Source organism: Trachypithecus francoisi, unplaced genomic scaffold (assembly GCF_009764315.1).
Source record: "Trachypithecus francoisi isolate TF-2019V2 unplaced genomic scaffold, Tfra_2.0 Lachesis_group18, whole genome shotgun sequence".
Taxonomy (NCBI): domain Eukaryota; kingdom Metazoa; phylum Chordata; class Mammalia; order Primates; family Cercopithecidae; genus Trachypithecus; species Trachypithecus francoisi.
In genome coordinates, this window is record NW_022681463.1 from 36,366,721 (window position 1) to 36,385,752 (window position 19,032).

The 19,032-nt window shown below is 35.9% G+C and overlaps 1 protein-coding gene across 18 annotated transcripts in view; it reads left to right on the plus strand.

Annotated features, from left to right (window-relative positions):
- Positions 1–19,032, plus strand: part of RBM26 (RNA binding motif protein 26) — a 96,825-nt gene that overhangs the window by 35,405 nt on the left and 42,388 nt on the right. For 5 of the 18 annotated variants that reach the window (XM_033177460.1, XM_033177464.1, XM_033177455.1 and 2 more), the window contains exons 4-13: positions 515–603; positions 1,290–1,507; positions 3,438–3,698; positions 5,522–5,761; positions 6,149–6,319; positions 6,634–6,789; positions 12,634–12,745; positions 13,880–14,039; positions 16,911–17,075; positions 17,738–17,869. In XM_033177460.1, coding sequence (XP_033033351.1) covers positions 515–603; positions 1,290–1,507; positions 3,438–3,698; positions 5,522–5,761; positions 6,149–6,319; positions 6,634–6,789; positions 12,634–12,745; positions 13,880–14,039; positions 16,911–17,075; positions 17,738–17,869 — 1,704 coding nt within the window. The remainder of the gene's footprint in view (positions 1–514; positions 604–1,289; positions 1,508–3,437; positions 3,699–5,521; positions 5,762–6,148; positions 6,320–6,633; positions 6,790–12,633; positions 12,746–13,879; positions 14,040–16,910; positions 17,076–17,737; positions 17,870–19,032) is intronic. The other 13 variants (XM_033177468.1, XM_033177472.1, XM_033177461.1 and 10 more) reach the window with 6 other exon arrangements.

A 19,032-nucleotide genomic window follows, 5' to 3' on the forward strand; every position in this document is an offset into this window, starting at 1 on the left:
AGTAGAGATATTTACTTTGTTTGGATACTTTTAGGAGATGATGATTTTGCTTCTACATTATATAAACTAAATTTCATATTAATTAAATGTTAATGTTAATAAAGTCTTAAAGTAGTAATGTGTCTACCTAAGGCTTTTTTTTTTTTTTTTTTTTTTCTGAGACAGAGTCTCACTCTGTCGCCCAGGCTGGAGCGTGCAGTGGCGCGATCTCAGCTCTCTGCAGCCTCTGCCTGCTGGGTTCAAGTGATTCTCCTGCCTCAACCTCCAGAGTAACTGGGATTACAGGCACCCGCCACCACGCCCAGCTAATCTTTGTATTTTCAGTAGAGACGGGATCTCACCATGTTGGCCTCGAACTCCTGACCTCGCAATCCACCCGCCTCAGCCTCCCAAAGTGCTGGGATTACAGGTGTGAGCCACCGCGCCCAGCCCTATCTAAGGCTGTTTAACAGTGGAATAAGTACTAAACTTGTACACCTTTTTTTGTTTGTTTGTTTGTTTGTTTGTATATCAGATCACTAAGGAGGAAGAGCGAGAGAAGAAGTTTTCTAGAAGGCTAAATCACAGTCCTCCGCAGTCAAGCTCCCGATACAGGGAGAATAGGTGAGTGGTTCATTGAACCATATTCACTGTTTTGACATAAGTTATCTTTTATATGAATGTTTAGACTTGGATTATCTTTTATGCAGAGACAAGTAGTATCTACTCTTTTATTGGTCTAGGAAAATATAACTAGGTCTGTTTCTATCATGAAAATCTAGATCAGATTTGTAGATCTTGGGAGTGAGTTTAGAACAGTGCTTGATATATATATTAGCTGCTAATCTTTTTATTCCTAACTTCAGATTCCAGTAGAATCTTAATGTGTGGCTTTTTTTTTTTTTTTGCCTGCTGTTTCCCTTTAGTGTGATTAAGTTGTTTTTCTCATTCAGGCTTCAAAAACGCTTAGAATACAATGCATGCGATACATGTCTGGAAGTGTGAAACTATATGTACGGGATAGTATGTTCTATATGTACTGTAAGTCATATGTATAGATGCCTTTATCTACAGATGCCCAATTGTGTAGTTGCCAGTGTGTATAAGACTAAGGGTTAAGGCTTTAAAAAGATTGTTTTTCATTTAAAAGGGGTTTAGAGTACTAAATATTAAGCTCAGTTTTTTTCAAGTGTCTGATGGTAGGATAAAAAGTTATGTTACAAGAATTAAATATAACTTTTGCATGTAATTAGCTTTTTCCTGTGTCACTTAAAAATTATTTGTATAAAAGTGACCATATATTTCTTTAGAAGCCGTGATGAGAGGAAAAAAGATGATCGTTCTCGCAAAAGAGATTATGATCGAAACCCTCCTCGAAGAGATTCATACAGAGACCGGTACAATAGAAGACGAGGGCGAAGTCGCAGTTACAGCAGAAGTCGAAGTCGAAGTTGGAGCAAAGAGAGGCTTCGTGAAAGGGACAGAGATAGAAGCAGGACTAGAAGCAGAAGCAGAACACGAAGCAGGGGTAAATAGTACATGTATATGTATATTTTGGTTATCTTTTTATTGTGAAAAACTCCATGTGTAAGTGTTTGTAAAAATTGCTTAACATTTTGTCAGCGTTTTCTTCATTTTTTTCTATTATGATGTATTCTGTGGTCCAAGAGAATGCTTTTTAAAAATTCTTTTAAAAGTTTTATTCCGTGCAAATTAAAATCACAGTTACCACTACACGTTCAACAGGATAGCCACAATGATAAAGACTGATTCTGTTCGGAGTTGGTGAGAATGTAGATAAGCTGGAATTCTTTGGAAAACATTTTGGCAGTATGTAAAAATTAACATATGGGTCTGCTATTCTACTTCTTACTGTTTACCTGGAAGAAATGAAAGTTTATGTCCGCACAGATACTTGTTCACAAAGTTCATAGCAGACTCATTTGTAAGAGCCAGATGTAGAAATAGCCTAAATGCCCATCAGCAGGTGAATGTATAAACATGTTGTGGTATATCCATACCATAACATGGATGAAAAGAACTTTTGATACATGCCACAAAATGGATGAATCTCAGTATAATTATGCTGAGTGAAAGAAGCAGGAAAACAATATGTATGTATATTAAAATTTTTTTTCTTAGTCTTTGTTTTTGAGACAGAGTATCGCTGTGTCGCCCAGGCTGGAGTGCAGTGGCGCTGTTTCAGCTCACTGCAGCCTCTGCCTCCTGAGTTCAAGCGATGATCATGCCTGGGATTACAAGCGAGTGCCACCATGCTCGGCTGATTTTTGTATTTTTAGTAAGAGTCATGTTGGGGATTTCACCATGTTGACCAGACTGGTCTTGAATTCCTGATCTCAGGTGTTCCACCTGCCTCAGCCTCCCAAAGTGCTGAGATTATAGGCCTGAGCCAGTGTGCCCAGCCTAAAGTTTTTAAAAATGCTAACTAATCTGTGATGACAGAGAGCAAAGCCAGTCGTTGCCTGAGATGGGAGTAAAGGAGGGATAGATTACAGATTACAAAGGGGCATGAGGATTCTTTTGGAAGTGATGAATATGTACATCGTTTCAGTTGTGGTATTGGTTTCAGAGGTGTATACCTTGATTAAAACTTACAGTTTAAATATGTTCAGTTTATTATGTATCACTTACACTTCAAAACTCTTTTTAAAAGTTTAAAAAGTTTTATTTCAGGTACATATTTCTACAAGAGCATGTCATTCCCAGCATGTATAATTTTTCTTCTAGTACATGTTATTGAAAGTAGGATATTGTAGTAAAACACTTAAAACACTTTTCAGTAAAACACCTTTTCTCAAACTTTTTTTGCTACTCTTAATACTATTTATGGCCTTTGTATAAGCCCTATATTCTGTTACTCTTTTCTTAGAAATTTTCTGCTGCTGTGATCTAGGTATACTGGGCTTCTTGGAATGTTGCTTCACTTAACTAATCTCTTTAATATTTTTTCTTTTTCTTGAGGACCATATGTATAGTCTAGTTAGTTTCTTTGTGCATGTTTAATATGAACTCCTTTTGGCTCATCCATTCTTATCTTAATAAACAGCCATTGTAGTAACTTCAGATGGATGACTACAAAATGTTCATCACAGGAAAAATAACTACTTTATTGCATGTTTTGTTTTGTGGTCTGCAATTATGCATACTAAGATTGTGATGAAGAAAATAAAAAATTTATTTTTTCTGTAAACAAAACTCTAAGGAAAAACATTAAATACGGCAGCGTTACCTGGTTTTGTAGTTTGGGTTATATTGAAAAGAAATAAGTTAACCTTTTAACATTGTGTATTAATTGAATATTTTTTAAAAGAAAAGGATTATTATGCAAAATTTAAAACTTTTTTTCTATGTTTATAAAAATATTACTGTTTCTTAGATCAGGGACTTGTTTTTTTAATACAGTGTAGTTTTTATATGTCATTTATCTTTTGTTGCAGAAAGGGATCTGGTAAAACCTAAATATGACCTGGATAGAACAGATCCATTAGAAAATAATTATACTCCAGTCTCTTCGGTACCTAGTATTTCATCTGGCCACTACCCTGTACCTACTTTGAGCAGCACTATTACAGTAATTGCTCCTACTCATCATGGTAACAACACTACCGAAAGTTGGTCTGAATTTCATGAAGACCAGGTGGACCATAACTCTTACGTAAGACCACCCATGCCAAAGAAACGGTGTAGAGACTATGATGGTAAGTCTTTCGGCTGTTTCATGAAGTATTTAATTAACATTTCCAGCTGCCTAAATTCTGTGTTTATGTTGTACACAGTTATTCAAAGACTTACCTCTGAAAAGGGGGAAATTAGCCTTAATCACTTTTTGAATTCCTTAGTATGATTGAAACATTTATTAGTTGCCACTAATTATTTGAGTATCAATTTAAAGATAATATTTATTTGCAAGTAAGTCTTAATAAATTTTGGGAGTTTACCAAATGAGTAAATATCTACTGAGTTATTATGAGGGAATCTGCTACTGAAACATTGTTGACAAAAGTCATTTCTTTTGAATGAGTGATTTATTGGACTGTAAGTAGAAATGTACCTAGAAATGTAAATGTCACCTTTGTAAGAATTTTACTAAAGAATTGAAGACTTTTGGCTGGGTGCAGTGGCTCACACCTGTAATCCCAGCACTTTAGGAGGCTGAGGCAGGTGGATCATGAAGTCAGGAGATCGAGACCATCCTGGCTAACATGGTGGGCAACCCTGTCTCTGCTAAAAATACAACAAATTAGCCAGGCGTGGTGGCGGGAGCCTGTTGTTCCAGCTATTCAGGTGGCTGAGGCAGGAGAATGGTGTGAACCTGGGAGGTGGAGCTTGCAGTGAGCCAAGATCGCACCACTGCACTCCAGCCTGGGTGACAGAGTGAGACTCCATCTCAAAAAAAAAAAAAAAAAGAATTGAAGACTTTTAAGGATTTACTGTAAAAGATTTGTAAGCAGTATTAAAGCCATAATTGCAGTCTTTTTAGTTTTAAGCTAGAGATTTAAATGAAGGATATTTCTAAAGACAAAAGTATGACAAAAATTATATTTAAGTCTGATATCTCTTGTTATTTTCGTGTGTGTGTGTGTGTGTTTAGTATGTATACGTGTTAGTTTGTTTAACATTGCTCTGAAGTAATGCCTGAGCCTGGGAAATTTATAAAGAAAAGAGGTTTCTTTGGCTCATGGTTCTGCAGACTGTACAAAAAGTGTAGTGCCAGCATCTGCATCTGGTGAAGGCCTCAGGAAGTTTGCAATCATGGTAGAAGGCAAAGGGAGAGCAACAAAGAGGGAGCAAGAGTGGGGTTGGTGGTGGGGGAGGTGCCATGCTCTTTTAAACAACCAGTTCCTCTGAACTAATTGAGGGCGAACTCGCTTGTTACCTTGTGAAGATCACCAAGCTATTCATGAAGGATCTACCCCCACGACTCTAACACCTCCCACCAGGCTGACCGCCAACATCATTTGTCACATTTCTCTCTCTGTTTTGGAGGGGATGGAGTCTCGCCCTGTCCTCCAGGCTGGAGTACAGTGGCGCAGTCTCGGGCAGGAGACTCGGCCAGTCTCCCAGGTCCTAGCGATTTTCCTGCCTCAGCCTCCCTAGTAGCTGGGCTTGCAGGCGCCTGCCACCACGTCCAGCTAATTTTTGTATTTTTAGTGGAGATGGAGTTTCACCATGTTGGTCAGGCTGGTCTTGAACTCCTGACCTCAGGTGATCCACCTGCCTCAACCTCCCAAAGTGCTGGGATTAACAGGCGTGAGCCACCATGCCCGGCCAGATTGTCACATTTCAGCATGAGATTTGGAGATGATGAACGTAGTAACTATATCAGTATGTTAAATATACTCTCACTTGACAAGTATTTATATTACTGGAGAAAAGCAAGTAGCTCTTGGGAAATGGTTAATTATCCTTTTGTCCAAAATTAATAATATTCATATTTTTAAATACTTTACTTTTGCTAACTTAGAGAAAATATATATTTCCAGTGTTTTGACATTTGTTTCTAACTATTCTTTCCCCATAGAAAAGGGTTTTTGTATGAGAGGAGACATGTGTCCTTTCGATCATGGAAGTGATCCAGTGGTTGTAGAAGATGTGAATCTTCCTGGTATGCTGCCTTTCCCAGCACAGCCTCCTGTGGTGGAAGGACCACCTCCTCCTGGACTCCCCCCACCTCCACCAATTCTTACACCCCCACCTGTGAATCTCAGGCCCCCAGTGCCACCTCCAGGTCCATTGCCACCCAGTCTCCCACCTGTTACAGGTAAGTAAATCTGTTTGTTTGCCTGTATCTATCTAGCCATTCTTAGTCTATTTTAAAAACTTAATAGATTCTTAAATTAAAAGTATCTAAAGGAATCCCAAAACTGCCTGATAGAAATTAATAGCAATATACTTCCATTTGGAATACAGCTCCATTTTGTAGCCTGTGCCAAGCCAGTTACTGTGGTTTGGAGTGACTTTGTAAATTAAGTACATCACTGGTAAAACCCAGCTGCCTGCAGGCCTTCATGGCTTAAGGCAAACCTGCTTTGGAATGTGTTAAAGGATATTCAGTTGTAAGAGCTTGGTGTTTGTAGATATTATAGTTTGATAAATGAGAAGATTATGTTCAGATGTGCAATAACTTGTTTTATTTGTTTGCTTTCAGATGATATTTCTTATTCTTTGGTTTTGACAGGACCACCACCTCCACTTCCTCCTTTGCAGCCATCTGGCATGGATGCTCCTCCAAACTCTGCAACCAGTTCTGTTCCTACTGTAGTAACAACTGGCATTCATCACCAGCCTCCTCCTGCTCCACCCTCTCTTTTTACTGCAGGTGCAGTTTTGGCCCTTTTTATATTCATAATGTAATATAGTTTTAGGTGAAGAATTTTAAAATGTCTAGAGAGAATTGCTCTGTGAGGACTATTTTTCTCACTAAAATTATGTAGGCATGGTGAATGAATGTTAAGCCCTCAATTATGAATTGTTTTCAAAATGTTTCTTTTTAATAACTTTTAAAAATAAAGTTATTTTATTTTTGATACATATAAAGCATGTTATATGTTAATATGTTATATTGTTTACTTTTTCTCTTATCAATATTAAAAAATTACCAAGTGGAGTTTTATAATTGTTTTTTAATTACAGTTTTTGTATTACCAGATACATATGACACAGATGGCTACAATCCTGAAGCCCCAAGCATAACAAACACTTCCAGACCCATGTATAGACACAGAGTGCATGCACAAAGGCCCAACTTGATAGGACTAACATCAGGGGATATGGATTTGCCACCCAGAGGTACTATAATTAATCTTTCCTTCCTGTCATTTTCATAATATAAACAGTGGGAAAACATTTATAAAGAACAGTTGGTCTTGCCTTTATTGGGGTTGGATAAGGAATGGTGATTTATTTTATTTTACTTTATTTTTAATTTTTGAAGACAGTCTCACTCTGTAGCCTAGACTGGAGTGCAGTAGCGTGATCTCAGCTCACTCTAACCTCTGCCTCAGCCTCCTGAGTAACTGGGATCACAAGCGCATGCCGCCATGCCTGGCTAGTTTTTGTATTTTTAGTAGAGATGGGATTTCACCATATTGGCCAGGCTGGTCTGGAACTCCTGACCTCAAGTGATCCGCCCACCTTGGCCTCCCAGAGTGCTGGGATTATAGGCTTGAGCCACTGTGACTGGCTGGGATGGTGATTTTATTTGTTCCCTGTATCCTTCATTCCCCCATTAGAGAAAATATATTGTGTAATTCTGTATTTGTGGTAGAGGTGACACTTTATTATACAGTTATTACACTGTCCAAGAGGAAAAGGAATTTCCTTAAAGAAGCACATTTTCTTGAGTAGGCTTTTTTTTCTCTCTCTCTTTTTTTTTTTTTTTGGTAATTTGTATCATTTGTAATCTTAATTGATTCATTTAAACTCTTGAGAGTAACGTTTTAATTCCTAAAAAGTTTATTCCTAGTTTGGAAAGTCATCTGTAAAAATTGTGCTTGTTTATTTTTACTGACTTTTCACATGTTAAAATTTAATATTAGTTTGCGTATATTTTTAAGCAAAGGATATGTTAGGAAATGACTTAAAATTTTCTTAGAGGAGGCAGACTTTTGGATAAAATTTCTAAAAGGTACAGTTTGGGTTGACATAATCACAAGCTAGGGCAGCAAAAGTGCTACACTAGAGATGTAAATGTAAACTAATAACATTCAGAGGGAGAAAGTTCACATTGATTTGGAAAATACAGTATTTGCTACAGATCACATTTGATATGGGGAAATGATGGATTGTCAGACATAATGGAAAATATTTCCTGGGCTAATTAAAAATATGTCTTTTTCCCTAACCACCTCAATTAAGTTTGAAATCTCATTTTCTTTCCAGTCTTTTCTTGTCTTACCTAGTCAGAATTAAAAATCATGCTACATCAGTTGTGAATAAAAATCTTAGTTAAATAAGTAACAATGCCTACTGGAGTTTGGTAAATGTGTGATTACTTACATACACTTTGTGTTTTTTCTTTTGTTCATTGGAAGTGATCAGATTCTGAGCATCTTCCTTGAATGTTTAAAGGACTTTTTGTAATGAAGTTACAAGGAACGTTCTAATTCAGATTTATATCCTCTTTGAGATCATAGGACAACATTTAATGTGGATGCCCATTCTCTTGGAGGAATTTCAATAGCTATTAACAACAATAGAAAAAAAGATTTTTTTAACGGTTTCTGTTCTATGTGAGGGATATAGGGATTGCTTGTAATTGAAAAGCGGCCACTTAAGAATTCAACTGTTGTGTGATGCTTACCTGTGTCCTGAACCTGTCTCCCACCTGGCTAGTTCACAGAAACCCTCTTTTGTTCTTTGGATAACTATTTAGCATGTAGTTTTGTTTCCCTCATACCAGTACTCCTTGCTTTTACTGGGAATCTTTTAGAGGGAATTTCCACTTCAGTTAACCTTTTACTGGGAATTCCCACTAAAGTCATTTCTTTCTACCTTGCTGCTTTAGAGTGCTATAAATATATGCTACTACAGGTCAATATTTATTAGATCCATTCACATGCCAGGGCAGTTTCTGGTTGTGATCAAGAGAAACAAGGGGATCAAACCCCTTGCATATAAATCTTACCGTATACAAGTTGGATCTATGGTAATTGCAGCTCTTAATGCTTATAGTTATAGGAAGTGGTCCTGTTGAGAGATAAATGTCTGGCATACCTATTTAGAAATTTGAATGCCTTTTCTCATAGAATCATTATTGTATGTAGTGATTATTTTAGTACTCTTCTTTAGATACATCATGTACCATTTTTGTGAGCTAGTTTAGGATTGAGTTCTCCATTAATAACAGTGATTTTATGTACCAAACAACCGATATAGCAACCCATCTAAATTGAGGATTGCCTATAGTACTTCTATTTTCTTATCTCTTTTTAGTCCTCTCCATCCTCCCACCATATGTTCTCATCTATTCCCAGTTTGGATTTTAAATTTACTGTCCTGGATTGTGACAGATACCTAAAAAGCTTATTTGTTATTAATTATATAATTATTACACATTCCTAATAGCCTATAAATGGCCTTAATTTGAATTTGTCATAGACTTATTATTATGTGATAGCTAAACTTTTATGCTTACTGCTTTAAATCTTGAGGGGAATTATTCAGCAAAAGGAAGGAAATTTGGGCCCTTTGATGCATTGAAATTACTAATGTAAAAGGTCCCTGGAGGTCCTGACAGTTATGTTTTGCAGAGTTCTAAGGATGTGGAAAACTTGATAGATGATCTCATGATTGAATATAGGCAGGAGGAAGTAACTAGTTTTCCATTTCTAGTCAACAAAACCAGTGCTGACAATTATAGGCAGAAAAACAATTCATTAAAAGGATTATTGGGGGAAAATATGTTACATAAAACTATTTAATATTAGACCACTTGCTGAGTATATACCAAGAGGAATTTCTGTGTTTTTAATACCCTTCTTTTAAATATATATCAATGAAAGGGATTCTGAATTAGAGAATACAGATGAGATGGAGCAAACCCATCTCAATTACTGGAGGCACAACACGTTATTCCCTCTCTTAGTGAACCTTCAGGTACAGAACATATTAAAGTTAAAAACAAAAGATGTTGGATAGGTCACAGATTCTCTTAAAGGGCCAGTGAACCAGGCTTGGGAGGCAGGAATAAGACCAAAAATCCTTTTGCAGAACCGGTCCTGTGAAAGTACCACTGGACAGAGAAACATCACAGGAGCTAGATACAGGATGTTTCCACCCTATCTGCTTTAGAGATGTAGGATAAGTCAGAGTTAGACAGAGGAAGAGAGTAGATACAGCCTGTGTACCCTGTGATACTTTTGAGAAACTGAAGGAATTTTGTGACTGGAAGAGAAGTAAAGAATGTGGAGGGAGGTAAGAGGCTAATTAAAGCATTTACAGAATTTTAGAATAGAGGTGATGATAGCAGCTGGACTAGGGTAATAATAGAAGTGAAAAAAATTAAGTTTAGTGGAAAGAATTGACAAAACTTGTAACTTACTGAATTTGGAGGCTTAGAATAGGAGTAATAAGAGAATGAAATTAGACACCTGTTTCCTGCCCTGGATAATTGGGCAGATGATAATGTCATTCATTGAGAAGAACAGCTTTGACAGAGAGATAAATTTAGTTTTGAAAGTGTTTAACTTCTCGTGCCCCTGGGGCATGTGAGTAGAAAAGTCCAGTGGGAAATAGGATATGGAAGTCTGAGGCCCATGAGAGACAGCTGGCTAGAATATACAGATTTTGGAATCATGCATATGTAGAACTTTGGTCCTTTATCGTTTCTTCTGTCCCATTAGTACCAGTGGGAGGTAAAGGGAAATAGAAGGAGCCATACCAAAATCTGTAGGTCTGACTTACGTAATTTTAAAAACCTTTCTTGTGTGTTTCTAAAATCTTCCTCTCCCCATCCCAACTGAGAATCACTGAAAAAGATAAATGAAGCCATGGCAGTAGATAAGAAAGTTATTTTCGGAAGGCTACGTAAAGTAAGATGAGAAAACCCAAGTATAACTGCTTGACAAATGTCAGCATCAAAGTAAATGGACAGAGAAAGGGGAACTTTATAGAAAACTTAGAAATGAAGCCCAAAAGCTGCAGACAAAAGCAAGGAGTGGGGATTCCTAAAAACCTAGGGAATATAATATCTAAGATGGAAAAGAAGATGATCAGCAGCCACAAATTCTCCTGTGAGGTCCAGTAAGAGGACTGGGATGTATTCATAGGCTTAAGCAACAAGTGAGGACATGAGTGATTTTAGCACGAGCAAGTAAAGTACAGTAATGGGAGCAACTGCCAGTTTTCAGAGGATTAGAGAGTGGGTGTTAAGAAAGCAGAGTTAGTAAGTGTGGACATTGATTAGGAAAGGGCTGTGGAGAGATGTTGTTGCTAAAGGGAAAACTGGTTTTACGAGCGTTTCTTTTTGTTTAAAATGGAGTAATTTGAGCTGTAATGTTTGAATGTTGATGGGAGGTTTCAGTGTCCTGGGAAAGGTTCAAAATGGAGGAAAGTAGCAAGGGTCCCAAGCGTTGATTTTAGTCTCTGTATGTATGGCATATGTGGGTAGTCATGTATCAAATATGACTTGACTGGAATGATTGGGAAAATGGTAGTTTCTTTAATAGAAATGTTTAAGAAAAATGCAAGGTAGACTTAATATGAAGATAATTTGAATGTTCTGCATACTGAGTTTTGAGATACCTGTAGGATTTCCAGAGAGAACCAATAAGTTGAAATTTAGAATTGACTATATGCTCTCCTCCTGCAGGAGACCATAGCTGTAGCCATGACAGAGATTGTGCTGAAACAGATCTTCAGTTCTTTTGGTTAGTTATGTGTTTAGAAATATGTAGAATAGAATTTTAGACAATCAGTTTTGCCATCTATAAAAAAGGAGTTTTTAAGTTCCATTTTTCTCTGTGGATTAAGGTTTGCATGTTTTAAACTTTGGAGTCATTTGGGAATAACAGATTAAATGTACTATGCTCATTACATGCCATGAAGTAAATATAAAATGTTGAAAGTAACAGACTGTTACATCTCTTTTACACTGTATTTTAGACTTGAATCTTTTCCTTTTTAAAGCAAGTATGCTTTCATTATGTTCATATTTTATGAATCTATTCCATATTTAAAAGCAGCTCACTTCAAATCATAACTCTAAGCTATCACTTCTCAAAGGTTATTGGTTTAGTGTTAAGTTTCGAACCTTTTAGATTGTGCATTTGATTTCAAAACGGTGAACTGAAAGCCTCAAAGTGATTCTTTCTCATTTATGCATATATATATATATATATATATATTTGTGGTGATGGTAGATGGGAATGGTGACTTGGTTTTTATCTACAAAGAAGTGACCTACAGAATCACATTTTAATTTGGCATATGAGAATTGATTCTTTTTCATAGTTAGGTGTGAAATGAATATATTGAAATAAGTTTTAGAAAATCCTTAGATTACTGTATTTGAATATACAGTAATTCCCCTTCATCTGTGGATCATATGTTCCAAGATTCCTCGTGTGTAAAACCACACAGAGTACCAAACCCTACATACACAATGCTTTTTCCTATACAGACACACCTGTGATAGTTTCACTTATAAATTAGACACAGAGCTAAACAACAATGTCTAATAATAAAATGAAACAATTATAACAGTATACTATAATAAAAGTTATGTGAATGGTCCCTGTCTTTCTCTATCAAAAATCTTATTGTATTTACCCTTCTTGGGATGATAGGAGATGATAAAATGCCTACATGGTGAGATCAAGTGTTGGAGCAGGATGGTGTGAAATTTTATCACACTACTCAGAACTGCAAGCAGTTTAAAACTTAGGAATTGTTTACTATTTCTGTAGTTTTCCATAATTTTGGACTGTGGTTGACAAGAGGTAACTAAAATCGTAAAAGTGAAACTGGATAAGGGGGAGCTACTATACATTTATTTCCATTTCTACTAAAATATATATATATATATATGTTTAGATAAAACCCAGAAATTTTTCTGTATGAAGAAGGTATCTATGATAAATAGAAAATATTAACCTATGCTTATTTTTTTCATTTTCTTTTGTTTTAAAACAGAAAAGCCTCCTAATAAAAGCAGTATGAGGATAGTAGTGGACTCAGAATCAAGGAAAAGAACCATTGGTTCTGGAGAGCCTGGAGTTCCTACAAAGAAGACTTGGTTTGATAAGTAAGGTGGCCGGGAAAATTGAGGAGTGTAGTTGTGCATTGATTTTTAGGATCGTTTCTGTATTATTATGATAATATGGTTTGGTTTCTTCCAAAAATGTTACTCTGTTCTGTAAACAATCCCTAAGTGTGAGTTTTCTAAAAATTTGTAAGTTAGTTGTCTGATGTTAGAAAAGTATTTTCTTACAGAAATGGTGTGGTAGTTGAGGGCCTAATTTTTTCCTCTTACCATTTACCCTCCTCCAAAAAACCCACTCTTTAACTTAGACCTGTTGAGTTCTAGCTATATACAGGATAATCACGAGCCTCTCATCGTTAGAGAAAGGAGGTATAGATCAGACCTGTCAAGAGACTTTCATATGTGGGCAGTTCCTGTTAGGAGCTAGAAAGGGCTTTTGTGGGGTTTAGGGAATCTGAATAGGCATTGAATGGTCAAGGAAGAGCTTCAGAGAATGGGGTAAGGAATCAGAATGTTAAGATATGTGTGAGATGATTCATTTATAAATAAATGTGTGAAGAGAAACTAGGATCACTTTTAGAGCTTTAACATCTACTTAATAATGGATAGTTTCTGGTTCTTTGTAATTAATTCTATGATTTAATGCAGTGTAACCTCTCTAGGCCACAGTTTTGTCCTTTTTTCAAGCGTCAAAATATATTCTCTATAGTTCCAACAATTCTTTTTTTCTTTTTTTAAAAAAAGGAAAGAGGTTGAGACTGTCATCAAAGAAAATAAAATTTAAAATCAAATTTAAAACTTAAAGTTTTAAGATAGGATATTTTTTAGTAAGCTGGCATTTACAGAATCAGAATAAAGGTTATATATGCAAATTGACTAAAAGAGGGTACTGAGACTTTTCCTGATAGGAATGTTAAGTAGAGGTGGATCAGAAGTGGAAAGTAACAAGTGATAGAGCAGAACCCTTCTCAGCTGGCTTCCATCAAAGGTGCTAACAGTGCTCATTTGGAAACTTCATTGTTGGAAGAAAATTTAAATTTCCTTTATCAACCAGTAATTTCAATCTGGGGGAAAATTGAACTTAATTGGATATCTATTTTGTTAAACTTTATTCCCTTGTATTTGGTCGGGGTCAGGATTTATAAATGTATTGGCTAACTTGAATTTTGTTTACAGACCAAATTTTAATAGAACAAACAGCCCAGGCTTTCAGAAGAAGGTTCAGTTTGGAAATGAAAATACCAAACTTGAACTTAGAAAAGTTCCTCCAGAATTAAATAATATCAGCAAACTTAATGAACATTTTAGTCGATTTGGAACCTTGGTTAACTTACAGGTAAGAGCCATGAAATGGTTTTGTTATCTCTTCTTATTGTTTAGGGAACTTGATGTAATAAGAAAACTACCTTTAGAAATAAATACTATAAGGCTGGGCGCGGTGGCTCACGCCTATAATCCCAGCACTCTGGGAGGCCAAGGCGGGCAGATCACCTGAGCCTGGCCAACATGGTGAAACCCCGTCTCTACTAAAGATACAAAAATTAGCCAGGTATGGTGGCAGGCACCTGTAATCCCAGCTACTTGGGAGGTTGAGGCAGGAGAATTTGCTTATATCTGGGAGGCTAAGGTTTCAGTGAGCCGAGATCACGCCACTGCACTCCAGCCTGGGCGACGAGCAAAACTCCGTCTCCAAAAAAAAAAAAAAAAAATAGAAAATTTGTTACTCTCAATTGGGAAAATTGGACATGAAATGGAACTCTGTCTTTTAGAAAAAATACAATTTTCAGTGTTTCAATTACTCATACTGTAAACTTTTTACCTAATAAAGGTTGTCATAAAACTACAGCAAAGTTAATCACAGTGGTAAAATCCAATCGTACAATAGTTTTCAGTTCCTCAGTTTCTCAGAATCATTTCAGCAGAAATTTTAGTCAGGTTTATTTTTGTCACCCGTATGGCAGGACACATTTAATAGAGACTTTGGGGCCCAGATACCTTGTAATCCGTAATTAGTTTAAACATTTACTTTTTCTTTACCACTTTTGAATATCCTTCAATGTAAGTAACAGTAACAGTAATTTGTATTTGACTGCACCTATAATTAGACTTTGGCTTGGGTATATATAACTTGGGTGTTTTTCTAGTATTGAGTTTATATTATGTGATATGTTGAAAGTGTTGAAATAGTATGTTGAATTTTACCCCCATTTTGCATGATGTTCTTTTTGCAATTAAAATAATTATGTTTTATAATTTAATAAAAACAAATATTAGAGGATACAATTCATCCTAATAACTTAGGATATTTTGGAAAATTTTGTTTTCTTGCCATTAAAAAGTACTGTAAAAGTAATAGAGGGGAAAAAATTCATGTTTGATTCAGGTAGCGTGACAGAAATATATACATAGAATTTAAAGGAAGTGGTTCCCTTTCAACTCTTTGTGTCTGTTCCATTCCTCTGCCCATCTATAATTACATTATTGTTGACAGTTTATCATGTTATTTTAGATTTTTTGTTACACAGTTCTGTGTCTTTATCTGCACACAAACTTGAAAGTATTTATGAGCCCATAGTATACACATTACCCTGTCGTTAGTTAGATCTTGAATATCTCTGAGTTATCTTTTTATGGCAATTTTATTTGATCTACCACTATATCTAGTCATAAAAAGGTTTTCAAAATATTCTTCACACAATTAACTACTAATATTTAATTTTTTTTTTAAAGCTGAGGGGCAAAACATATCTCACTGTTGTTTCTATTTGCTTTTACTCAGTTGCTAGTGAGGTTGAAATCTTCTGTTGATTGGTTCTTTTGCCATGTCTGTGTACTACCTGCATTATTATTTTTAAAACATGTTTTTCAAAATCAGTTTTCAAAACTCTTTAGCTTCATGCTAATTAAACATAGTAATGAAATTGATGTTTATAAAGTCTTAAAAAATGTATAATTTTTAAAATGTTACCAAAATTATAGTTAATGGTTATGGAATACTTCTGACTGTGTATACTCTCTGTTCTATGTGAATTATTTAATTCTTAAAATAACCCTAAAGAGTGGGTATGGTTATTCTCATTTGTAGAAAAAGAAAACAAGGCCCAGAAAGGTTAAGTAACCTGATCATGTTCATGTGAAAGGAGCAGCCAAAGTTTGAGCCAGGCAATTTGATTCCAACTACTCTTTTGTTTTTCGGTTTTTGTTTTTTTGAGACAGAGTCTCACTCTTGTCACTGAGGCTGGAGTGAGGTGGCATGGTTACGGCTCATTGTAGCCTCGACCTCTTGGACTTACGTGATTCTCCTGCCTCAGCCTCCCGAGTAGCTGGGACCACAGTTGTGTGCCACCACACCCAGCTAATTTTTTTTCAATTATTATTTGTACCAATGGGGTCTCAATATGTTGTCCAGGCTGGTCTTGAACTCCTGGGCTCAAGCAGTCCTCCTGCCTTGGTCTCCCAGAGTGCTGGGATTACTGACATGAGCCACCATGCCTGGCCTAGGCCACTCTTAATCTCTGTTCTGTATTGCTGCGCACCACAGTGGTTTATATACCACACTTTGGAAAACTCTTATTATTGAAAGAATAGGAAGTTTGAAGTGAAAAGTCTTGGATTTATTACTTATTAGCTGTAAGTGTCTATAGAATCACATTCCTTGAAATCTCAGTTTTCTCATGTATCAAATGTGATTGATGCTGTTATTATGTGGTCTCTTTTTTTGTTCTTAAATTTTCTTGTGCTTTTGGAAATGTGCTTTTGGAAATGTGAGAATTACAAATTTGGGCAGTTGTTCAGATGGATTTTTCTGTAATTTTTTATTAGAGCTAACCCCTTGCAAAGTAGCTTACTGCCTTCTTCAGATTCTGTGGATCTTTGCCATGTGATTTATTGACAATCGGGATTGTTTCTCATAGTCGCTATTAAAATTGGGGATAAAAAGAGAAACACTTTGAATGCCTATGTATAACATTTATGCAGTTGGCTTTCTCTGCTATTATATAGAGGGACTCTTTATATACTGTGAACAATCCTTGGTTACTATTTCTTCTGGAGCAAAAGTAGACTGTAGTCTACCAATCTAGATACTAGGAAGCATAAATATAGAATCTTACTTGGAGGGACCAGTATTTCACTTCTTGAGGAATTTTACTCTATGAAGCAACAGATTCCTTTGGAAATTCACTGTTCTTAATATTTTAAATCTTAGGTTGCCTATAATGGTGATCCTGAAGGTGCCCTTATCCAATTTGCAACATACGAAGAAGCAAAGAAAGCAATATCAAGTACGGAGGCGGTATTAAACAATCGCTTTATTAAGGTTTATTGGCACAGAGAAGGAAGCACCCAGCAGTTACAAACTACTTCTCCAAAGGTAAGATAGAAATTTGTGTAAAAGTACATGCATTTCTTAGAAAGCTCTTAGCATAGTGTTTACAAGTAGAGGCATTGGAATCAAGTAGGCCTGAGTTCACACCTTGGTTCTGCATTTAGCTTCCGTTACCTGTAAAGACTTGAAAAAGTTACTCAACCTTTCTAACCTGTTCTCTCATATAATTGTGATGTTAATTGCTAGTTGAGAGAATAGCATGATGTGTGTGAGGCATATAGAATAGTCCCTGGCAGATAGGAGGTACTCAGTAAATGATAGCTATGTATATTCCAGAAATTTAGACTGTAGTTTCATCTTAGAAATTCTCTCTTCTTTCCCCTCTCCCTTTTCTCTCTCCTTTCTGTCCCAACCCCATCAGTGAATCAGTCAGTGTTTATAGAGGTTTATTAACAGCAGTTTGGGTTTTGATTGTTAAAACAGAAGACAGTGAAAGATGGACTTTAATCTTTTCCAGTAAATAAGTTGTTTTATGCAAAGATAACATCTTTATATATGTTTGGATGAAATTAGAAGGCAGTTAGGTTTTGACTATAAGCTGTATTTTAAAAACTTTCTCTGCATGGGCAATTTAGTAACAAAATAACAGGTCGCTTTCCATCCCCTTGAATGAATCAACTTGTTTAACATTTTTTTCTTGTTCTGAGGTAATGCAGCCTTTAGTCCAGCAGCCCATTTTGCCTGTTGTGAAGCAATCAGTCAAAGAGCGGCTGGGTCCAGTACCTTCAAATACTGTTGAACCTGCAGAAGCCCAGAGTGCCACTTCAGACCTTCCTCAGGTAAAGCGAAAATCTTACGATTGTGCCTGTAATAGGTTCTCAGTAATTTAGTTTCTCTTGGTGATTTGAATTATAGTTAATTATATATATTTTACGTAGAAATATGATAGTCTTTACATATTTGAACCCCACCTATAAGGTTTTTTTTTTTAATTTTTACCATTACCATAACATTTTCTCAGTCTCTACTTTTCCTATAGTATTTGAATCTTAAATTCTTCTCTCCAGTTAATATTTATGAGAAATATTTCTCTTCCACTTTGTGAAGGAGATATGTTTCAGCAAAACTGCCTGAAGAGTGAAGTTGAGTACATTAAATCTTATTTTTTCTATCATCTTTTTACTTAATTAGAATTCTGTTCCAGAGATAATTGTGTAGTAGACTGAACTAAAAGCTTATGGGAAGGGAAGGCTTAAACCATCAAGTTAAGCATGCTTGATATTATACTGTTTTAAGTACTTAGACCGCTCTCTCATAACTTTGCATCACTTATTCCTGACTCTGGGATTCTTTTCTCCATATATCATTTCCTTCCCACTTCCTTCGACACTTGAGTGGCAGTTTCTTGTTTCTACACTCTCAGTCTCTGAAACTTAGCTTTCCTTTGTCTCCCGGTGTTTCAGCATTTGCTGTGTAAGATAGAGTTAGGATGTAGTATCCTACTTAGCTAATGGATGCCACCTTACTAAAGTATTCTTCCTAGATAATTCCTGAAGAGTAAGATACTGAATTTCTGCAAGGACATGCAGAATATCAATTGGTAAATTATTAGTTAATTTTAAAAATTCCCAGTCCTAACATCCCAAATTATCTCCAAATACAGTATATTTGGATATAAAATAAACATACTTTAGAGGAAGTTGGCACTATTTTTAAGCTCAATAAATGGGCATATATTTTAATTTTTAAAATTTGAGATTTTCTCCTAATTTATTCTGTGTCAGTGGCAGGGACTTTAGCAACCACATGGCTCAGACCTCTTAGTTTACATCATTTTTCATGATTGAATAATATTGCATACTGTTTATTTTTGTTTTCCCACATATTTTCTTTCTCTTTCTTTTAAGAAGGACCAAGTTTTTGTGGTTAGTATTGGTGTACTCATAGGTTCTGTATATATTAATAGAATCAGAATGTTCAAGATCCCAACAGACTTTTATAT